The sequence below is a fragment of the Gymnogyps californianus genome, chromosome 29 (assembly GCF_018139145.2).
Source record: "Gymnogyps californianus isolate 813 chromosome 29, ASM1813914v2, whole genome shotgun sequence".
Taxonomy (NCBI): Eukaryota; Metazoa; Chordata; class Aves; order Accipitriformes; family Cathartidae; genus Gymnogyps; species Gymnogyps californianus.
Window position 1 is genome coordinate 2,359,828 of NC_059499.1, and position 19,782 is coordinate 2,379,609.

The window sequence follows — 19,782 nt, forward strand, 5'->3', positions numbered from 1 at the left end:
CGAGCTGGGAGGGATGGAGCGGCCCGAAAACAGCCCCGTTGCACCCGGGTCCCGCTCGCGGCGGCTTTGCCCACCTCCCTTGTGTACCGGCAACCTGATGTGGCACACGGGAATGAAAGCCGGGGTTAGAAACCGGTGTCTGGAGGGGAAAAGAGAGCTCCTGCCCGTCCCGGGGCTGCCTGGACTGCGCCGGCAGGCTGCTCGGGGCTCAGGGGTGCTCGGGGCTCAGGGGGTGCTCAGGGCTCAGGGGGTGCTCGGGGCTCAGGGGGTGCTCGGGGCTCAGGGGTCTGGTTTCATCCACGATGCCCCTAACGACGCCTCTTGCCCCACTGCAGGGGTTGGTTTTGGTAGCCCGCCGAGTCAGCGACAGCAGCCGGCCGTTCACGCCGCCGCCGGCACAGCCGAGGGAAACCGAGGCACGGAGAAAACCTCCCCACCTCGGCAGCAGCCACACAAAGCGGGACAGAGCCAGCGTCCCCCATCCACGGGGACCAGGACCCGGCCCAGAAGGACGGAGCCGGACAAGACGTCCAACTTTTTCTCGCCTCCCTCCCTCCCCACCTTCCTTTCGTCCTTTTTTATCCCCCCCCCCCAGCTTTTCTTGCCTTTTTTTTTTTTTTTTTTTATTTCAATCTAATTGAAGGGGGGGGGTGGAAGATAAGAGCTGCCAGGGCTAATTACACCTCATTATTCCAAAGGATCTCTCACGCCTCACTTCTCCTCAAACGCCGGCAAAAGCGAGGGGGAGGGGGACGGCTATTAAGGGAAAAAGCCTTGGTGGAAAACAAAGTTGGTTAATTCACACGGCGCGGCCCCGCGGCGGCTGCGTGGGGGCTCCCCTCCGCCTCCCCGGGCGCCGCGCTCGGCTTCTCCCAACCCTGGGGCCTCTGCCGGTGGGGCCGAGCGGGGCTGGGGGGCCCTGGGGTGGATGGAGACCACCCCGGGGTGATGGGGAGCTGGTTTGGGGTGCTCTGAAGGCATCGAGGCCATGAACCTTGGGTGTCCCCACATCCTTGGGTGTCCCCACATCCTTGGGTGTCCCCACATCCTTGGGCGTCCCCGCCTGGAGGTGGTCTGCTTTGGCAGACGGGCTTTCGCAGCAGGTGCCGAGGACGTCGCCGCCTCGCTCCGTGCCTCAGTTTCCCCCTGCTCCGTGCACGGGCAAAATTCCCCGTAAGCTCCCACAGATCCTGCAGAAAATCGTGCGGAGCCGGGATCCGGGCTGGGGCTGCAGCCTCCCCATGGGTCGGAGGGAGGGGTTTAACCCCCAGATTTTTTCGGGGACCTGTTCGAGCAGGATGGACAGAGGGGCTGACTTTTTTAAGCATTCCCCTCTCCAGTCAGAAATTTCCCTGCCTATTTTCCAGCTCTTAACTTGCTTCCCGGGAGCACTTTGGGGAGAAATCCCACCTGCTCCAAGCCCCGGCACCCCAAAAAAAAGAGAAGGGGAAGCTTCGGCCCCCGGCAGACACAGGGATGGGAGCATCCCCCCCACTGCCGATGCCGGGGCGAGAGCGCGGCTGACGCCGACCTTTCCCACTTGCATCAGGAAAAGTTACGGCAGCGACTGTTTTCCACGGACATCCGTCACGGGTTTGGACCGGCATCGCTGCAGCCTCTTCCGCAAACCCAGTCTGCTTTCCCTACACCACACAACACTACTTTTCCTACCCCTAAAATGGGTTTCCTCCGTAAAACCACACGCTGCACAAATTCGCTCGGCTCTCCAGGACGGTTACTTATTTCTGTTAGAAAGGAGGGATGTCACCATAAAACAAGACAGTTCCCATTTTGCTTTGCCAGTGAAGGCTCCAGCCCTGCCGGCGCGAAGCAAACCCCAAATCTTTCCATGATGAGGCGGACGGTCCTAAAAAGTTTCCGTGCGTGGGATAATTAATAGCGGTAATATCTGAAGGACGAGGCTGAGGGTGGTTAGACTCAACTGACGGGGAGAAATAGGGATTTTAAGAGGCATTTTGGGAATCCTGTCCCTCGGCAGCTCCTGGACGCGTCCCCAGCGCAGGCATTTCGGCAGGGAGAGGCTGAGACTTTCCTCTGCCCAGATGCACGGCCGGATCCAGGAGACGGAGAGAGAACCCCATCCCTGAGCGCCCGTCGGGTCCCCCAGCCCCGAAGCAGAGTTAAAACAGTGATCGATAACATCCCTGTTGTCCATCGCGGAATCCTTACCCCGTTTCTCCCTTCGGCTGGGTTTTCTCTCCCCTCCCCATGCTATTTTGGTGGTCCCAGCTCAGCCTTTCTAGCCGGGTATCTTGTCCTGTGGGAGACATAAGGATAATTCAGATAATTCAGGTAATTTAGATAATTGCGGCTGCAAAGCCGCCTTCTCGTTCTCCTGTTTTGTCCCCCCAAAGTCCTGACACCTTTTATTTAAATCCAGGAGGGCTACATCCATTTCTTTCTTCTGTTTAAAAATCAAAAAGTAACCTTTAGCAAAAGCCAGAGAACTTGATTCTAGGAAATCTATAAAATTTCTATAAAAGAAGGACAGGAATACATCACTTCTTTGGGCTTGGAGGGACGGACTCTGAATTTACAAAGAGGAGCGGCGGCTTAGAGCGGGCTGTTAGAGGATGCCACCAGCTTTACGGCGTGGCTCTGACCAGATATTTCGAGATAACAACAGATGAAAAAAGATTTAGATATTTATCTGGCGCTTGCGCATCACCCTGAAGAGCCACCGAGCTCTGCTGGTTCACCCTTATTTTTCTAAGCGCAAAAGCAGGGAGAAGGGGAAAAAGGAATTAAACCCGATAATCCTCCCCAGCAATGGGAACGAGTCCTTTTTTTTTTTTCCCCCCTGGAAAAGCCCCCAAACGAGCAGCTCCCTTCTCCGCTCTCCCCGTGAGATCCCATCGAGGCCGACGCGTTTTTCCCAGCGAAACGATACGTTGGTAGGCAATTCTTTCCAGCCCACCTTGCCGGACCCTAACCTTTCCCCTTTGAGCCGGCGCAGGGCGAGGAGCCCTTGTCAGAGCCAGCAAGCACCGAGCAGGAAAACGAGCGAGCAAGTAAGCAAAGTAGAGAGGAAAGATTACCATCAATCTCGCGTCGGTCTCAAGTTCATTAATTTGTGGTTTAAAAGGCTCAGAGGAGTGTTAAACAAATCTCGTCTACGCCGTGTTGCCGACACCTTTGTGCTTCTAACACCGCGGCAGAGAGCTGCTTTTATCCCAAGGCATTTATTTTTCCTCCGTGGTGCTCCAGCACAAGCCAAAAGCAAGTGTTGATCAAGCAAACGCAGGGATGCCTTTAAGGAAAAAAATAAAAAAATTTAAATCACCCCTCATGGCTTTTAGCTTCCAAACTTATTTCTAAAACAATAAACAGAGGGTTGGCTTGGACTTGTTTCGGTTAGTTTTCTCCCCCAAGCACAGGGCTGGTGGAGTGCTACCAAAGCTGGGGTTTATGGCTTTACAGCTCACCGTGTCTAGCGGCAGCCGAAGTTCTGCAGGCTGCGCGTTCCCCGCTCGCTCCCAGCTCCCTCCGCCGCTCCCAGCCTTTAACTTTTCCCTTTGCAATCGTCAACAGCATTCCCTGCAAATATTGAGGGAACTTTGCCTGTTCCTCGAAGGAAGAAAGCAGCGAGCTCTCCAGCCCGGCGTGCCTGCGCGGCTATCTCGGAAAAGAACAGAAAAGATACTTGCAGATTAATACTATTAAGTAGGATTTAAAAAAAATAAAAGCAATTGAGGTTGGATAATGCCCTCCGTAACAAACCAGCTCTATTCTCCAGCGCCTGGCAGGCCCTTGTGTGCCCAGGGGTATTTAGCATGTCTTTAACGAAGCTGAAAGCTTTGTGTTGAAATTGCACTTCAGGCCTGTCCGCGCTGCGTGCGCTCGCTGCCACCTGAGGAACAAGCAGCGGCGTAAAACCCACGGCAATTGGCTTCCCGGGCGATGCAAACGGCCACACAGGGTGCAAACCGGCGCAGCGCAGGGCTACATCCCTCGAAAAAGAGCCTTCAGCCAGCCCAGAACGGGCACGGCTTTCGGGCGAGCTCTTTCGCGGCACTCGGGTCTCTCACCCGGCTCAAATCCGGCATAAATTCCCCCGCCACGACCTGCTGCCGGGTCTCCTCCACCCACGGGAATGGGGGACCAGAGGGGACAGAAAGGGGACGGAGGCGGATTTAGTGGATCCAGGACGCTCACCAAGCAGACAAGGTGATCTTCCTAATAGGAACGTGCTTACTAAATCTGCAAGCATCTTTAAAAATGCATTTATTTTCCCTCCAGTAAATAGCTGAGGCTTTTATAATTGCTGCTTAAACTTCCCCGGACCCTATGCAAGCAACGGATCAGTATTGCTGCAAATAAATTCAGTTCAAAAACCAGAAAGCTTCTGGATATTATCAGTCTAAAGGACATTTCAAGTCAGTCTTTTTTTGCCACGGTATCTCTGGAATAAGGATCTTCTGTGCCCGCGGCGTTTGCATCATCCTTACGAGCGATGCCGTAGCCATCGGACATTCAATCCCACCGCCTCGTTTGCTAACCACGGGGCTGAATTCAGGTCCCCGAGAAGGCGACACAAAAAGGGCTTTTTGCAAAAAAATAAAGAAATAAATTCAAAGCTGGGGGAGGGCCTTTGTGGGGTGTAAAATAGCTCCTGGGAACGGCAAGGGAGGGATGCTGTCGGAGAGGAATCGTCGTCCCCGGAGAGAGCAAGGACCTGCTGAGGGGGAGACAGAGGGAAGCGAGGGAGCAGGATTCCCTGGGGAAGATGGGTCCTCTCCTGGGAAAAACAGCCAAGAGACCAAAAGCAGAGGAATTAAAAATGCACGTGGCAGCGTCAGAGGATGGTGAACGTATTTTGCAAATAAATTTGGGGGGGGGAATAAAGACATATTCACATGTCCCCCCCAGATCAATTCAATAAAACCCCTTTGTGTCTCTTCACAGTGATTTGGGACTCAATTATTTGTTTCTTTTTAGAAGGGGACTTCCCAAATATTTTCAGTGACAAAAATCTCCAGCCAGCAAAGTCAGTCCAAATCCCAACTTTTCAAGGGTTTGGGGAACTTTTCCTCTGCCCCCAAGCAGTTCCAAGCCAGACTCACTCCCCTTGCTCTGCGAAAACAACGCTGGTTTTGATGCCAGCTCAATATTTCCTTCCGAAATCCCATTTTTCAAGTCTTCATTCCATTTTCCTGACAGCATTTGTTTTGTGGTCATCGGACAATATATTTACCGCGCTTTCTTATCATCCATTTTCTGGAAGACCTGATTGCGTTAAAAATCTCTCACAAAGACAAAACCAAGCAGACGATTAATTCAAATCCAAGGCAACCTGTTTGGGGGTGTTTCTTTCACGAGATACCTTGGCGCAGAGCAGCCGTTGCACAGCAAAGCTGGTTGAAACGCAGCCGGAAAGCCTTCAGCACGGCTAAGGACACTATATAGCTCTATAAAAATCTAATTCATTTAATTAATTTATTCCCCCCTCTGCAGAAATGAAAAGCCAACAGGGTCTAACCTCAAGGCTGGCAATAGAGGGGAACGGGAAAACGAGCGGCGATGCAACGGGAGGAGGCTTTCCAAACTGGTTTCCCAAGCTGCCGCGGCGAACGCCGGGCGCAGCGGTGAAGCACCGTGCTTGTGGGCACAGGATTGTCCCTCCTCTTCGCCCTTTTACCGTGTTATTCTCATTTCAAAAAGGCAGGGGGATAGCGCTAGCCAAAAGGCTTAGCTGAACAGTGGAAATCTGGGGTGGCTCCTTCGGCACCGGCGGGTTCGCCCCGGCTTCGGTGCAGCCACGCATCTGGGGAGCCCCTGGGATGTGCCGAGGCTGCAATCCTGGCACGAGGATGAACTCCCCGGGATGTGCCGAGGCTGCAATCCCGGCAAGAGGATGAACCCCCCGGACTCGAGAGGCTCCCGTTTCCCTGCACCGCTGCAGGATCACCTTTGGGATTTGCCTAGAGCATCTCGGAGGCAAAAAATAAAGCATCCTAAAGAGAGCTCCCGGGCCTCTCCCATCGCAACAGCTTCGGCATGCTTTTCTTTAATATTTTTAGTTCCTCCTCCAAACTAGCAAAGAGCCGGGTGAGAAGCTGCACAGGGAGGGCAGGCCGGTGCCAGGCACAGAGGAGGTTTTACAGGGTTGCCCTACACGCATCCCGCGCTGCCCGGCATCCTCTGCCCAGGGAGCTGCACCCCGGTCCCGCGCCTCGGCCCCCGGCTTTTACATCCCCGGGAGCATCGCAGCGGCGACGGGGGGGCCCCGGGGTGCTGCTGCTGCCTGGCCCCTGCCCGCAGCCAGCTCCGGCTGGCAGCATCCCAGCGCATCTCCCTTCCCCAGCCTGTTGCTTTTGTATCCGCAGCTCTCTGGTTTTGAGAGCCCTCTTTCCGAGGGCTCCCGTTCCCATCGGCTCCCGTTCCCATCGGCGCCTGTTTCTATCCCAGCTCCCCCAGCCTCTGGGACCCATTTTAATTCCTTTCACAAAGAGCCACATGGCTTTTTTTTTTTTTTTCCTCTCTTTCACTTGTTTTCCTTTGTGGGGGGATGAACACAGCCTCCTCCAGCCACTCAAGAGCTGACTTAAACATCCCTTAAACCACTATATTTTTTTTTTTCCCCCTCTGGTTAGGAAAAGCCGCACAAAACACGAGGCACGGGAAAGACGACCAACGGATGCAAACCATGGGGCTGTCGTGCTCTCCCCACCTCTGCCCCGCTCGCATTTTTCCCTGCTAGTGATCACGTTGTTATTATTATTAGGAATTTGTGGGCTGAGGCGGATTTTTGCCGCCTGCTAGCTGACACTCCAGCCTCGGCCGAAGGGAGACGCGGGGGGCTGGCAGGCCAGGCAGCGGGCGCTGATTGACAGGTCTCTTAAATTAAAAATAACCAACCAGCCCAAGGTCCATCAGGGTGGATCCTGATGGACAGGCCAGGTCTATTCGATCTTTTCCGTATTAACCCCTCGCCGTCCCGCCTTAGGGAAGTACAAAGGAAACGTGTCCACGCGTGGGGACGCTCCCCTCCACCCCTGCGCCCGGAAAACCAGCAAGGATGCTTTCACCAAAACGATGAATTGCCACAATTTCCCTCCTCTTCGTTTTTTTAAACGGAAAAATAAGAGGCGCCAGAAAATCGCGGCTGAGGATTTCCACCAAGGGGACGGATGAAAAGTTGGCAAGGCAGCTGGGAAGTCGTGGCGAGCACAAAGATGCTACAGCCGCTTCCCGCTGCCGTGCCGGCTTCACTGCCGGCCGGGACATCAATTTGCCACCGGCACCGAATTTGCTGCTGGAGGGGGGATAGCTCCTGGTAGGATCCTGTTAGGAATTCTCCCGTGAAAGCAAAGCAGCCGGGCTCTGGCTCTCACACCGGAGCTGCATGGGTTCGCCTGCCAGCTAACACAACAGCATTTGGAGCTTTTCATTCCCAGGCGGCTGGACACACTCGTTTCCCTCCCCAGGCTAAATATCAGCTGGAGATCAACGACTTTCTCGCTGGAAATATTCCGGGAGAGAAAAAGAAATGTTCTCCCCCCACCCACTGTTTAAAAATAAATAATTCCGGACTGCAAAACCCAAGACTATTGCGCTGACAAACTCTTAATTAATCACAGAAATCAATTAACCATCCCTCCCTCGTTTTACCTCGCTTAAAATAGCCCCGCAAGCCCCCAGCGGTGTCTTACCCCCGGGAGCTCCCGCTCATCCGAGTCCTAATGGTGCCTGCAAAAGCACTGACCGATTTGCATAGCTCTGCTGGCGAGCTGGACTGGGTCGAGGGGACAGGGACAGCCTTTCCAGGCCCTGAATGGCATTGTGAAAAAAAAAAAAAGAAAACCACCAAAACCCAACCCTCTAATCCCCGGGGATTCACGCCTTTCGGTGCTACGGGCCGGATTCGGAGCCCCCTTTGCTGCTGGCGAGCTCCGACGTCGCGAAGGAAGCCGCCCGAGACGCCCTGCCTGATTTTAGGGCAAATTGCAAACCCTGGCAAGGGTGAAGCAGGTTCAGCTCCGAGAGGTTTTCCCTTTAGACGTGTCTGGAAGAGAGATGGGGTTTTTAATCCGCTAACGCGGAACAGAAACCTCAAGGACTTTGGTTTGGACAACCCCCCCCTTGCCTTTGAAACGGCTGGGTGACGGCTGCTGCAAGGTGGGTGACGGAGAGCAGCACCGGCGCTGCGGCCGCGAGGTTCAAACCCATGTGCCGAGGGTTTGGCAGGAGCGAGGCCCGTGCCGCCGGCACCTGCAAAGCCCACGCGTGTCCTCCCGCTCCTCTGCTGCCGCAGGCAGCAGGCGTCACCACGCGGCACCTCTCCGTACACGCCTGCCTCTGCACAAGCCCACACGAACACGCTATGCTCACGCTTACACACGCCAGCGAGCCGGGCGTTTCGCACATGGTGTTTCTGAGACACCGATGCTTTCGTACGGATATTTATGTGTAACATCACGCAGGCAGCAGCACGGCAAGGAAAGGTCACGCCACGCACGGACCACACGCGCCGCACACGCGTGTGGGGCTGTGTTTTCCCTGCCGTGGGCTTTGCTCCGGTCCCCACATTACCTGGGAGCGGGGAGAGGAGGAGGCGAAGGCTGCAGGAGCATCTCCCAGCGAGGCAGCCGTGCCAGATCGCTCCTGCCGGTGAGCCTGGCCGAGGGTTCCGCTCGCCTTGGCAGGAACCTGGGTTGCAAAGTGAAGGTTAACAGGTCAGTGGGGGCACCGGGAACCCCCCGATTTCTTCCTCCCTTCCCAGCCAAACCCCCCCACTCCTCCTCGACGAGGAAGCCCCCTCAAATCCTGTGTCACAGCCACACAATTACACCAAATTTGAAAAGTCTCCGGCTGATTTATGGCGTTTTCCGATCTGCCACGTGTTGGGGGATATTTCTCTATTTCCCTGCCTAAACAAGCCCATAAATTGAGAATTGTTTTTTTCCCCTTTCGAACCCAACCATTTCCAGGTATTCTTGGGCTGAGCTGGCACCGGCGGGAGCTCAGCTGGGAGTCCATTCCTCCTCCTGCTCGGGAGCAAGGAAAAACCATTCCCTGAAGGTCCCCCTGCTCCAGCCCATCCTCTCTTCTCCCCAGACCTCTCCTAAAGGCAACCAAAAGGTCATTGAAAATCCCTCGCCGGAGCATTTTGGAAGCCTGGAGTCGGGCAGGGCGGCTCCTGGGAAAGGGTGTTATTCCCGCTGATGGGAGTAAACCCACAGAAGGGATTCCCCAGCTCTTTGCTAATCCACCCGCGCCCACCCAAAGCCCCTCCGTCTCACGGCCGTGGAAGCAACGCTTCCCAGTCCGAGGGCAGAGGAAGCCCAAATCTGCCACCAGCTCGGAGCCGGTGATGGAGCTCGGGGGACCCTGGGGCAATGTGGGTGCTCCAGGGCTTGGGAGGGGGGGACAGTCTCCAAGGGATGCCTGGGGTTGGTTTTTCCAAGTCCCTCGCTCTCGTTTTACTGGTTAGCTGGGCTGCGGTGTGATGGAGCGAGCTCGGCCTTGGGGAACCCACGGGTGACGCGAAAGCAGGAGCAGGGAAACTGAGGCACAGAGTGGAAACCTGGGGTCCTTTGGTGTCCTTCTGGACACCAAACCCGCTGGTCCCCGGACCGCTGGGATGCTGAGCTGGGACCTCTCCCTCCTGCGAGCCCCGGGCTGCCTTTCCTCCCCTCCCTTCAGGCAGGTGGGCAGCGGGGAAGGCAGGGGAAGGGGGCCGGGGCAGGCAGGGATGGCCTAGCAGCCCCCCCGCTCCGGCAAGCCCCACTGCCACTCGCGAAGTGCTGCTGCCACCTCGTGGTGCCGTGTCCCCCGCTCGCCTGCTGTCCCCGCGTCCCCAAAGCCTCCCCCCCCCCTTCCAGGCAGCTCCAGGCGCCCGGCCGCATCCTGCACCCGCCGGGGCTGGGGCTGGGCTCGCACCGGGGTCCTGAGGGTCCGTAGGTACCCAGTGCCATCCGAAGCCACGCAGAGCCTAGACCTTCCTCTCCCGCCGCGCTACATGGCCACCAGGACGCTGCATTTTAACTGATGGGGAAACTGAGGCACGGGGGGGGCTGCCTGAGCTTGCTGGGTGGTCCCCAGCATCCCAGCTGCGTGCGTATGGGCACCGCCGCCACCGCGCACCGGGTTGGCGTTCGGCGGAGACCGAACAGGGCAGGGGACACGTCCTGGTCCCTCCGCAGAGCGGTGGCTGCGTCCAGCCCCATCTGCTCCCATCTTTTTTTAGCCCCGCCGCAGCCTCGGCGCTTCCCTGCCCTGCAGCTGCCCGGCCCTGGAGCAGGTGCTCGGGGCCGGTGATTTATCCGCACGGCAGCACCTCGGGAGCGTCCCCGAGCAGCACCCAGGCGAGGGCAGGGGAGCGGGACGGGTGGTTTTCCTCCGGAGGCAGCCGAGGGATGCCAGCCCTGCGTGGATGTGCCGTCCCGCGGTGGGAGAGGGCCACGGGGCTTGGGTCGCACCCGCAAGTAGGGCGGTTGAAGGATTCTTCCCCGACCTTCTCAAGATCTTCCCTCTCCAGATGTAACACCGAGATTTCTGGTCCTCTCAGCGCCTGCCCTTCTCCGGGCCCTCCTGAGTTCCCCAAGCAGGGGAGAGGGGAAGCTCGGGGCTGGGGAAACCTGGAGGAAGAGTTGACCTTGACTCCAGACTTGCATCTTCATCGGTTTTTCCATCTCCCTCCTTGCAGAGCCAGGAGAAGGGCAGTAGCCCGCAGGCACAGGCCCTTCGCTCCCAGCCCTGCTGTGGCAGGGGAAGGTGCCCAGGCCGGGGGCTCCCACGCTCGAGGAGGCAGGTGCTGCCGAAAGAGGAGCCTGCCTTGTATTTCCAGCCGTGCTTCGCATTCCCAACCTGCTCGTTTTTCCCAGAGCCTGGAGAAACCCCCCCCCCCCCGAGATCAGCAGCTCCGAGCGGTCCGGCCAGGACCCCGTGTCCATCTCGCACACGGTTTGCTCTGCCCACAGATTTGAAGCGCGCAGTTGGGAAGCCTTCGGCTCTCCCTCCTTTTCCCTTCCCCTCCCCACTGGAATCCGGCTTTCGGGATCAAAAATACTACTGGCTATTTTTAAAGCATCGACTTAGCCCCCTCTCCTCCAGCTCGCGGTGACGGATCAGGCTGTCGTAAAGTTCAGCTGTTTTCTGTTCCCTCCGCACCGAGCCCGGAGCGTTAACAGCCGTGATTCCCTCCTCGCTCCTGCCCGGAGCCAAACCCACACCGGGTACCAGGACTCACGTCCGGAGGGCCTGGGGGCATTTTAGTGGCCCGTCCCGTGGCTGGTCGGAGCGGCATTTGCTGGGGTAAGTAGAGCACTGGGATCCTCGGCAGAGGTTTGGGGAGGGAGGGATGGGGGCTTTATGCCAAGCACGGCGTGGAAAGAAGGGTGGATGCTTTGGGTTTGAGCAGGCACCGTTGCAAACGGCCCATCCGCTGCTGTGTCTGTACCTGGAGAGAAGCGAAATCCTCTCTTCCAGCTCTCCGGCAAATCCTGCCTTCCCCAGGCCCCTCTTCCGACTTTGATCCCAGCCCTGCAGCTCGGCTCGGCTCTCCCCTGCAGCTCCCCGGGGATGCTGGCTGCCGTTCCGTGATCCGGGGAGCGCAGGGATGACACCCACAGCTTGGCTCATCCTCTGCCTCCAACCTCAGGAGCCCGGCTGATCCCGCTCGCCCGGGGATGCTCGGGAAAGGTTGGCGGAGCTCTCCCTGACGGCGGCTTAACCGAGCCGCGGTTCAGATACGTTTTGCTGAGTTTGCCCATCCACCCAGGCCATTTTGGGTGCAAACCCCCCTGGGTTCGGAGCGGGGTTCCTGGTAGCAGTGGGTTTGCAGACAGGGCTGATGCCAGCTCAGAGCCAAGCTGGGGCTGGTCTCCCCGAGCAAATTAAATCTCCAAAACGCTCGGGTTAAAGCAAACTCTTGCTAAACTCATCGTGTTAGTGATTGGGCTAGATGGGGGCTGGAGCCGAGCTGCGACCGCGCTGTCCCAACCTTTGGAGGGATGACACGGCTCCAGATGACAATCCACACGGGTGATGCTCGCAGGCAGAGCTGCTTTGCACCACAAATTACGGAGCTGCCGGGATCAGGGTCTCTCCCCACTCCTGGGGCATTGCGGTGCTTGAGAAAGCCTCGTCTTTTTGGGGCAGGAGGGCCTGGGGGAGGCCAGCTGCTCCGCAGCCCCCTCGGCGGCAGGATTCGGTGGCCCGGCTGGCAGGATCCAGCGCTTTGTGCCTCCTAAACCTCCAGCTGATTTTGCTGGTGGGAAGGGGCGGGGGGGGGGGAGTTGGCTTTCGGAAGCAGTTTGATCACAGATGCTTTTGTCTTGGTACCGTGACTCTCTGCCAGCTCGGGAGAAATTCCCAGCCTCCTCAGCCCAACATATGCCTGCAGCCCCCAGCTCGGAGAGCTGCTGCGCACTGACGGCGTTAAAGCAACCGATGGCTCCGTTTTACGGCGTGGCCAGGATCCGGCACGTCGCCAGGGACGTGCAGCCGTAACACCGAGTCCCGGGGCCGTGCGGAGGGCCCCAGAACCTGGCCTCTGGGCCGCAGCAACCTGGAGATCCCGGTTTGGTTTCTCTATTCCGAGTTTCCCCTCCCCTGTCCAAACGAAGCGGGTGGGTGAGATGCCGAGAGGCCTCCGCTCTCGCCAGCCCAGATGGTACCGTCTGCTGTTCCAGAAGAATTCCCACCTGCCCGCCCCTTCTCCCGCCCCGCGTGTAACCGATTCCCTCGGTGGGTGTCTGTGCCTCCCCGGGCCGGGGGCTCGCTGCGGGGAAGCCTACGGCAGCAGATGGGGAGGATACCAGGCACCCGAGGCACGGCCAGGGCGGACCTTGGGAGGCTACACTGGGATATGGGTCTTATTTTTTAAACAAGATTTTTTCCACTCCCTGGTTATCCCTTGTTACCAGGTAACAGAGACCCAGCGCATAAATACTGGGCAGGGAAAAGAGCTGCAAAGCCTCCACGCGCCCCGGCAGCAAAAAAAAAAAAAAAAGAAATGGGCATCTAAACCCTTCCTCCTCCGGTGGCTGCTGCTGCAAATCCCAGCTGGGATCTGAATCCAAGCCGGTATTTCTTCTTGTTTTCCTTTCTTCTATCCATTGCCCCCAAGAAAGATGTACCGTTACACCTAAAACAAGAGTCTGGCTGCAGATTTAAGCTTGTTCGGCAATAAGCAGCCGCGATCCCTCCTTTTCTCCCCGTTTCTCTGGGTGAAGAGCAGTTCAGCAGCTGCCATGACCCACCCCGGCGCTGGCTGCTTGCTTCAGGCAGCAGGAGAGCTTGCGCCGGGGTCAGAGGGGGAAACTCTTCCCCCCCCCCCCATCCCTAAACAACCCAAACTGGTCTCGAGGTGCACTGCAGAAATCGGGAGCGATTCCACCGGGAAAGGCATGGTGGTACCTGCCGGGGGTTTGGTTAAGCTCCTCCGCTCTCCTGGGCTCAGGTTGGCACGAGGCTCCCGGTGCGAAGGCGTCGAGGGCGCTGCGGGTCTGCGAGGCTTCGCTCCCTGCCATGAAGAGCAAGACCTGGAAAAGAGCAGGAATTTGGTTGAGGAGGCAGGAGGCTTTTCTGACTGGGTTCCCGAAGGGGTTTGCGGGTGCTGGGGCACTGAGGGACCTGCTTTCAATCCCTGCCCTCCAGCCATAACCACCATGGATGCTAAATGGACAGGCCATCCCTGGAAAAGCCTGACGCGGACTTTTCCCCACCTTTTCTCCTCCCTGCAGGAACAGGGGCTTGTGCAGCTGCTCTCTGCACCCAAGCCTTTGCGGGTAGGCTTTCGGGAACGCAGCCGGCACGGCCTGGCGTTCATCGACCCCTGGGGACACCGGCCACCTTTGGCCTGTGCCGAGTTTGTGTTCAGGACTCGGCTGTGTCCCAGGAGGGGAAGCTACGAGACACACGGCTGAAAAAGTGTTCCCTGTGGGAAGCGCAGTGCTTTTCCATGGGGACTCGCTCCACAGGGGTGCAGGCACGGGGTTGCTATATCACCCAAGGAAGGAAACCCAGGTAGCTCCAAGGAAGCCAGCTCCCGCAGCCCGTGCTGCACCCCACGAGTGACGTGACCCCACGCCACCGAGTAGCATCACCCAGCCAGGGGGGTCGGGGGCTCCCACCTCCTCCTCGGGCTCTTCTGCCCCCCCCTTGCCACACACCGTCTCCCTCTGCCCCCTCCGCTTGCTGTTCTTGGCTGGGTTTTAGCCTGTCTAAATTTAGGCGGATCTATTTCAACACCCATCCTCTGCCCTGCGGGGGGAAGAGGACGGAGCAAAGGTAGCCGGGGAGGAAGAGCAAGGGACTGCAGTGCCCTGCGGTGGGGTCTGCTCCCCGCAACCCCGGCCGGGCTTTCCACACCAGCACCCTGGATTTTATCCGGCTGCGAGGCCATGGAGGTACCCAGGACTGAGGTTGGCATTTTCCCGGCTGTCATCCCACAGATCTCTCTGGCTGTCACTTGGGGTAGAGCTGGGTGACAAGGACAAGCCAGCCCGTGTGTCCGTCAGGGAAGGAGCTCCCTGCACTGGGAGCCGGCTCGTGTCTGGAGGAGGCTGTTGCAGGTGAGTGGAGCTGCAGCAAAGCAAGGGCAGGGACGAGGGTCCGAGGAGCAGGACGTCGGCACTGGCACCCAGGGGTGCCCCAGGGTCCGGTCCCATGTGCAGGTGGCCCCAAACAGAGGGAGGATTGGGGTGCCCAAGCAGCCCTCGCTGCCCTGCCTGGCACAGCCAGAAACCATCCGTCTCCCCTCACAGGCGGCATCACCTTGGGCTTGCAGAGCATCTCTGACTGCTGCTGCTGCCTTCCTCCCAACGCCATTGGGGTCAGGACATCCCAAAGAAAGTCCTGCTGCCGGCAGGACCCACGGCAGGGCCTCTCCTTGCCCCGGCCAGAGCCATGCTTCTCTGCTACACATTAACCAGCATTTACCTGCTGAGCGCTGTGCCAGGGACAGGTCCCCTCTGTGTCACCACCTCCAGGGGATTTTGGGGGGCAGTGCTGAGGGGTCACCAGTTCCTGTGAGCCCCAAGAACGATGCTCAGCCTGGTCAAACAGAGTCCGACCAGGTAGGGTGGGAGATGACAGAGCAAGGGCCAGGCATCGGAGGAAGACCGGAGCACACAGTCAGTCTGCTTGTACCTCTCTCACCAGTACACTATCCAACATGAGCCTAGTTCCCAATTCCCAGTACTGGGTGTCGTGTCCCCATGCCCCAGGGCTGCAGAGACCACTTTCCCCCTTCCAGCATGGTCGGCTCAGCTTGTCCTGGCTGCCAAGAGCAGCTGGCAGCCCGAGCATCGCCAGCAGGCCTGCAGCATGTTTTCCCTCCAGACATCTGCCCCGTTAGCCATTAATCCAGCTGGCAGAGGAACGCGGGGGGCCGCCAGCACTCAGCTGCCTCACCATGCCAGCCAGTACAACTGACGGCGGTTGTTTGACGGCTGCAGCCACGGCAAAGGGAGCTGAAAGGTGCTAGACGGAGCTGGTAGGACTGTGATTTCTCCTTTTTTGAGAAAAAGATGAGAATTCAGTCTCTTCTCCCCCCCTGGTTGCAGCTTACACTTACTAGCAATCGCAGTGGCAGTAATGTCAGCTCCTTGGGCTGCCCAGGGCAGACACCCTATGTGTCACAGACCCATCGCCGTGAGCGTCAGCCTCTGGCAACTGGCACCTCACACAAGCTAAAGGGGAGAAAAAAAACCCCGATCTCACATTCAGCAGTTTCAAAAGGACCTTTGCAAAAGGCTATTGGACTAACACGTGACTAATAACCGGCTGTTAAAATAAGCCACCAAGGACTCAAATCCCCAGCCCTGATGAAGCACAAGGGAAGTTAAATTTTTTCCGTGGCTGCACCTCCTCCTGCCGCAGCCCGCTGTCCGGCTGCGCGCAGCTTCTCGCACTCCCCCTCCAGCCAGCTCGAGCCCCCCAGCACCCGGGGAGCAGCCAGAGCCGGCACCGCAAGGGGGAAAGGTGGAAGGTGGCCGAGAGCACATTTCCCAGCTTTGAGGGAACCCGGACACAGGTTTTTGGTGGAGCAGGAGATGCTGGTATCACCCAGTGGCGCTGGCTGTGGACGTCATGGCAGTCGCACTTATAATTTGGCTTTTCAACTCCTATCCCCTGGGGTGCTGCGCTCCAAACCTTCGTTTCGGTGGGGAGAGCAGCAGGCCAGAGGCAGCCCACGCTGCACCTGACACGGGGGACAGCTTGGGTGCTCCCCGCACGCAGCGGCGGCTCGCATCCCTGCTGCGAAGTCTCGTCGAGCCCCTGGAGCTCGCTGATCCTCTCCGAGGGCAGCTGGAAGCTTTAACTTTGTGACACACTGAACTACACAGCGCAGCTGCCTCGGGGCGGAAGATGAGAGCTGCAGTGGTTGAAAGCAGTTAAAAACCCAAACCCTCCAGGATTTTGCTCAAAAGCTTGCCTCCCCCCGAGAGGCAGCAGCGCAGCCAAGCCCTGCAGGGCCACGTTTGGCAGCTGCCTGGACGCTGGCACCTCCGTACCTGCAGCAGTTCACATTTGCCGGCACCTCTCAGATCCCACCTCCGCTTTGCTTCTAGGGGACCTGCTGAATGAAGCCGAGACAAGCCAGCGGGTGAGCAACCCCCCATGGATTGGAATGGGGAAACCTGCCTGCAGTAAGAGCCCAGGGCAGCTGGAAAACCCCGGCTTCTTCCTCCGAGCTCTCTTCCTCCTCCTCTTCTGCAGGCATGGTAAGGAACTGCATGGGCAGAGCCATGCCAGAGCCACATCCCTGGCAAGGATACCGGTGGGAGCTGCAGCCCCGGGGTGCAGGGAGGGTACAACCGTGGCAGAGCTCCCGGGCGGTGACTGGAGCAAGCAGGAGATCCTCTCATGGCAGCCGTAAGGCTCCGGCAGTATCAGTGCCCTTGGCCCAGCACAGCCAGAGGGAAGGGCAGGCAGCGTTCCCACCAGCCTCACCTGCCCCTACCAGGGCAGCCTCCGCAAGGAGAGCATCCCCCTGCTCTCCTGCAGCAGGCACTTTCCCCGGGAGAGCCCTTGAAAGCTCTGTTATCTCCCTAGACAAGACAGGGACAGCAGGGCACAGGGACCAGCCAAAGTCCAAGGTCTGCTAGTGAAAGGCACCAGCCACATCCATCGCTCAGTCCCTCGCGCTCCTTCCTGCACCCCAGACGCTCTGCTAGGGGGGAACTGAGACCTGCATCCTGCAAAACCTAAATTCGTCTCCCAGCGCCTTGCCCAGCCCAGCCTGCGTTCCTCTCCTGCACGGGCAGCTATCCCTTATAACCCCTCTGCTTAAGGAGCTAAGTGATCCCGGCTGGGGCGGGTGCGTTAGCTCTCCTGGAGCTGTGGCGCATGGCACTGCCTTCTGCAGCATGGAGAAATCACATCTGAGGGGCAGGATGGCCTTGGTGCCGTCAAGCCTCTCGCGAAAGAGCAATTGCACGGCCCGGCCATGGTTGAAATGGGGAGAAGGGGTTTCCCAGCTCAGAAATTCCCGTTTGTCCCCTGGCAAGCCCTGGGGCGAAGAATCTCCATCTGAGCCACGTCCCAGGGCCATAGTCACAACTGCTGCCCTGGCTGTCGGCCACGCTCGTGCCCCAGGTACGATCTCACATCCCAGTTGCTTCAGGACACCCCTTCGGCCCCGTGACTTCCCCCAGGCTGTCCTCTGCGCCGGGCTCCAGCCTGTTTCTGCAGCAGGCAACCCTGGACTCATTCCCCTCAGGCACGTAAGCAGCAGGTCATTAAAACCGGCCGCTGAGTTCGTTAAAACAGGGAGATAAGTGCTTCCAGAAAGGGTCTCCATCTGGAGCAGTTCAGATGGTGGGAGGTGGTGGCAGGAGAAGGGGCTGCCCTTCCCCACCCCTACGGCTCTATTGAGACTCCCTGAGCCGTCCCGTCTCTCCCAGTTTCTTCCCAGTGCAAGATCCTGCGCTGCAACTCCGAGTACGTGGCTGCCACCCTCAACCTGCGCGGCTCCAACAGGAACGTGGCGTACTGCAACGCCCTCCGCTCCTACTCCCACTGCACCCGCAAGACGGCTCGCACGTGCCGGGGCGACCTGGCCTACCACTCCGCCGTCCACGGCATCGAGGACCTCATGATCCAGAACAACTGCTCCAAGGAGGGTCCCACATCGCCGCCCCGACCCCGGCCCCCGGCCCCCAACCATCAGGGCTTCGAGTCTCTCGATATCTGCAACTATGAGAAGAGTTTTCTCTACAAGCACGGCCAGCCCCCCAGCTACCAGCACTGCGCGGCTTTCGGGGACCCCCATATCCGCACTTTCCATGATGACTTCCACACTTGCCGAGTGGAGGGCTCCTGGCCTCTCTTGGACAATGACTACTTGTTTGTGCAAGCAACCAGCTCTCCGGTGGCGAAGGGGTCCAACGCTACGGTCACTAGCAAGGTAACGCTCGTGCACGGGGCTTGGCAGCAAACCCATGCACCTCCGGGATGCAGCAACGGCTCAGGGCACTCCCTGCACGCCCTAAACTGGCTGGGGAGGGCAGCAATAGCTTCAGCTAAACCCACACGGGACCAGGAATTAATGTCTGCAGGAACAAGTGGGATGAAGGTCCCTGAGGGGACCAGAGAGGCTTGCGAATGCTCCCATTGCTGCCTGGGGATGGGTTACTGCGTGGTCCAGGGGTTACCTGCACGCAGTCTAGCCAGGCTTGGCTCCGTCTCCCTTTTCAGTCGCTGTAAATGGTATTAAAGAAAGAAGGAAACGAAGGAAAGGAGGAAACGTTGCTGTTTTCCCCAAAGCAATGTGGGAGAGGTGGTTTGGGGCAGAGGGGGACGCATCGGTGAGGCAGACGCGTGCAATCTGCTCTGCCCTCCCCTAGACAGCTTGGTGCCTGGGGTGGGGACACGGCCGCCGCTCTCACACCCGGCAAGTGAGCTCAAACCCCCTCTGATCTCCTCTCTGCAGCTCACCATCATCTTCAAGAACATGAAGGAATGCATCGACCAGAAGGTCTACCAGGCTGAGATCGACAACCTCCCGGCCGCCTTCGAGGACGGCTCGGTGAACGGGGGCGAGAGGCCGGGCGGGAGCAGCTTGGCTATCCGGGAGCGCAGCCCCGGGCGGCACGTGGAGATCCGTGCGGAATACATCGGTACCACCATCGCCGTCCGTCAGGCCGGCCGCCAGCTCTCCTTCTCCATCCGGGCAGCCGAGGAGGTGGCGCGCGCCTTCACGGAGGAGCAAGACCTGCAGCTCTGCGTGGGCGGCTGCCCTCGCAGCCAGCGCATCTCCCGCAGCGAGTGCTGCCGTGGCCGCGTGGCGGCCGAGACGGCCCGGGCGCTCTGCAAGGAGAGGCTGCCCGTGGAGGACGTCTACTTCCAGTCGTGTGTCTTCGACGTGGTGACCTCGGGGGACGCCAACTTCACCATGGCGGCTCACGGGGCCCTGGAGGACGCCAGGGTCTTCCTTCCCAACGCTGAGAAACTGCACATCTTCCAGGCTGGGGCGGGCTGCCCGCGCGTGTCTCCTTCCTTCCTCCTCCTCCTCTTCACCTCTGGTCTTTGGGCTGTTTCGTTGCACTTTTAACTCTCGCTGGCATTGCATACAGCCAGTCCACAGAGGTAACCCGAGAGAGCTGCTGACTCAAGACCCGTGCCTTGCAGACCAAGAGGGATGCCTTACCGAGGATCAAGTGTCTCTGCGGCAATAAGGAATCAGAGACCCAGACCTTTGGAGAGGGCAGCGCTGGAAATGAAAGACGGCGAGACACTGGTTTGCATCCACTGTTCTCGCACGTAGGGCACCGACTGAACCTGGCTCCTCTCCCGAAGGCAGATCACAAT

General features: G+C 58.6%; 1 protein-coding gene across 1 annotated transcript in view; it reads left to right on the forward strand.

Annotated features, from left to right (window-relative positions):
- The window catches only part of HJV (hemojuvelin BMP co-receptor), a 29,303-nt gene extending 9,778 nt beyond the window's left edge, over positions 1–19,525 (forward strand). Inside the window, exons 3-7 of the mRNA XM_050912227.1 lie at positions 13,710–13,823; positions 14,447–14,519; positions 16,518–16,694; positions 17,877–18,379; positions 18,905–19,525. Of these exons, the coding sequence (XP_050768184.1) occupies positions 13,710–13,823; positions 14,447–14,519; positions 16,518–16,694; positions 17,877–18,379; positions 18,905–19,525 (1,488 nt within the window). The remainder of the gene's footprint in view (positions 1–13,709; positions 13,824–14,446; positions 14,520–16,517; positions 16,695–17,876; positions 18,380–18,904) is intronic.
- The last annotated feature ends 257 nt before the right edge of the window (positions 19,526–19,782 follow it).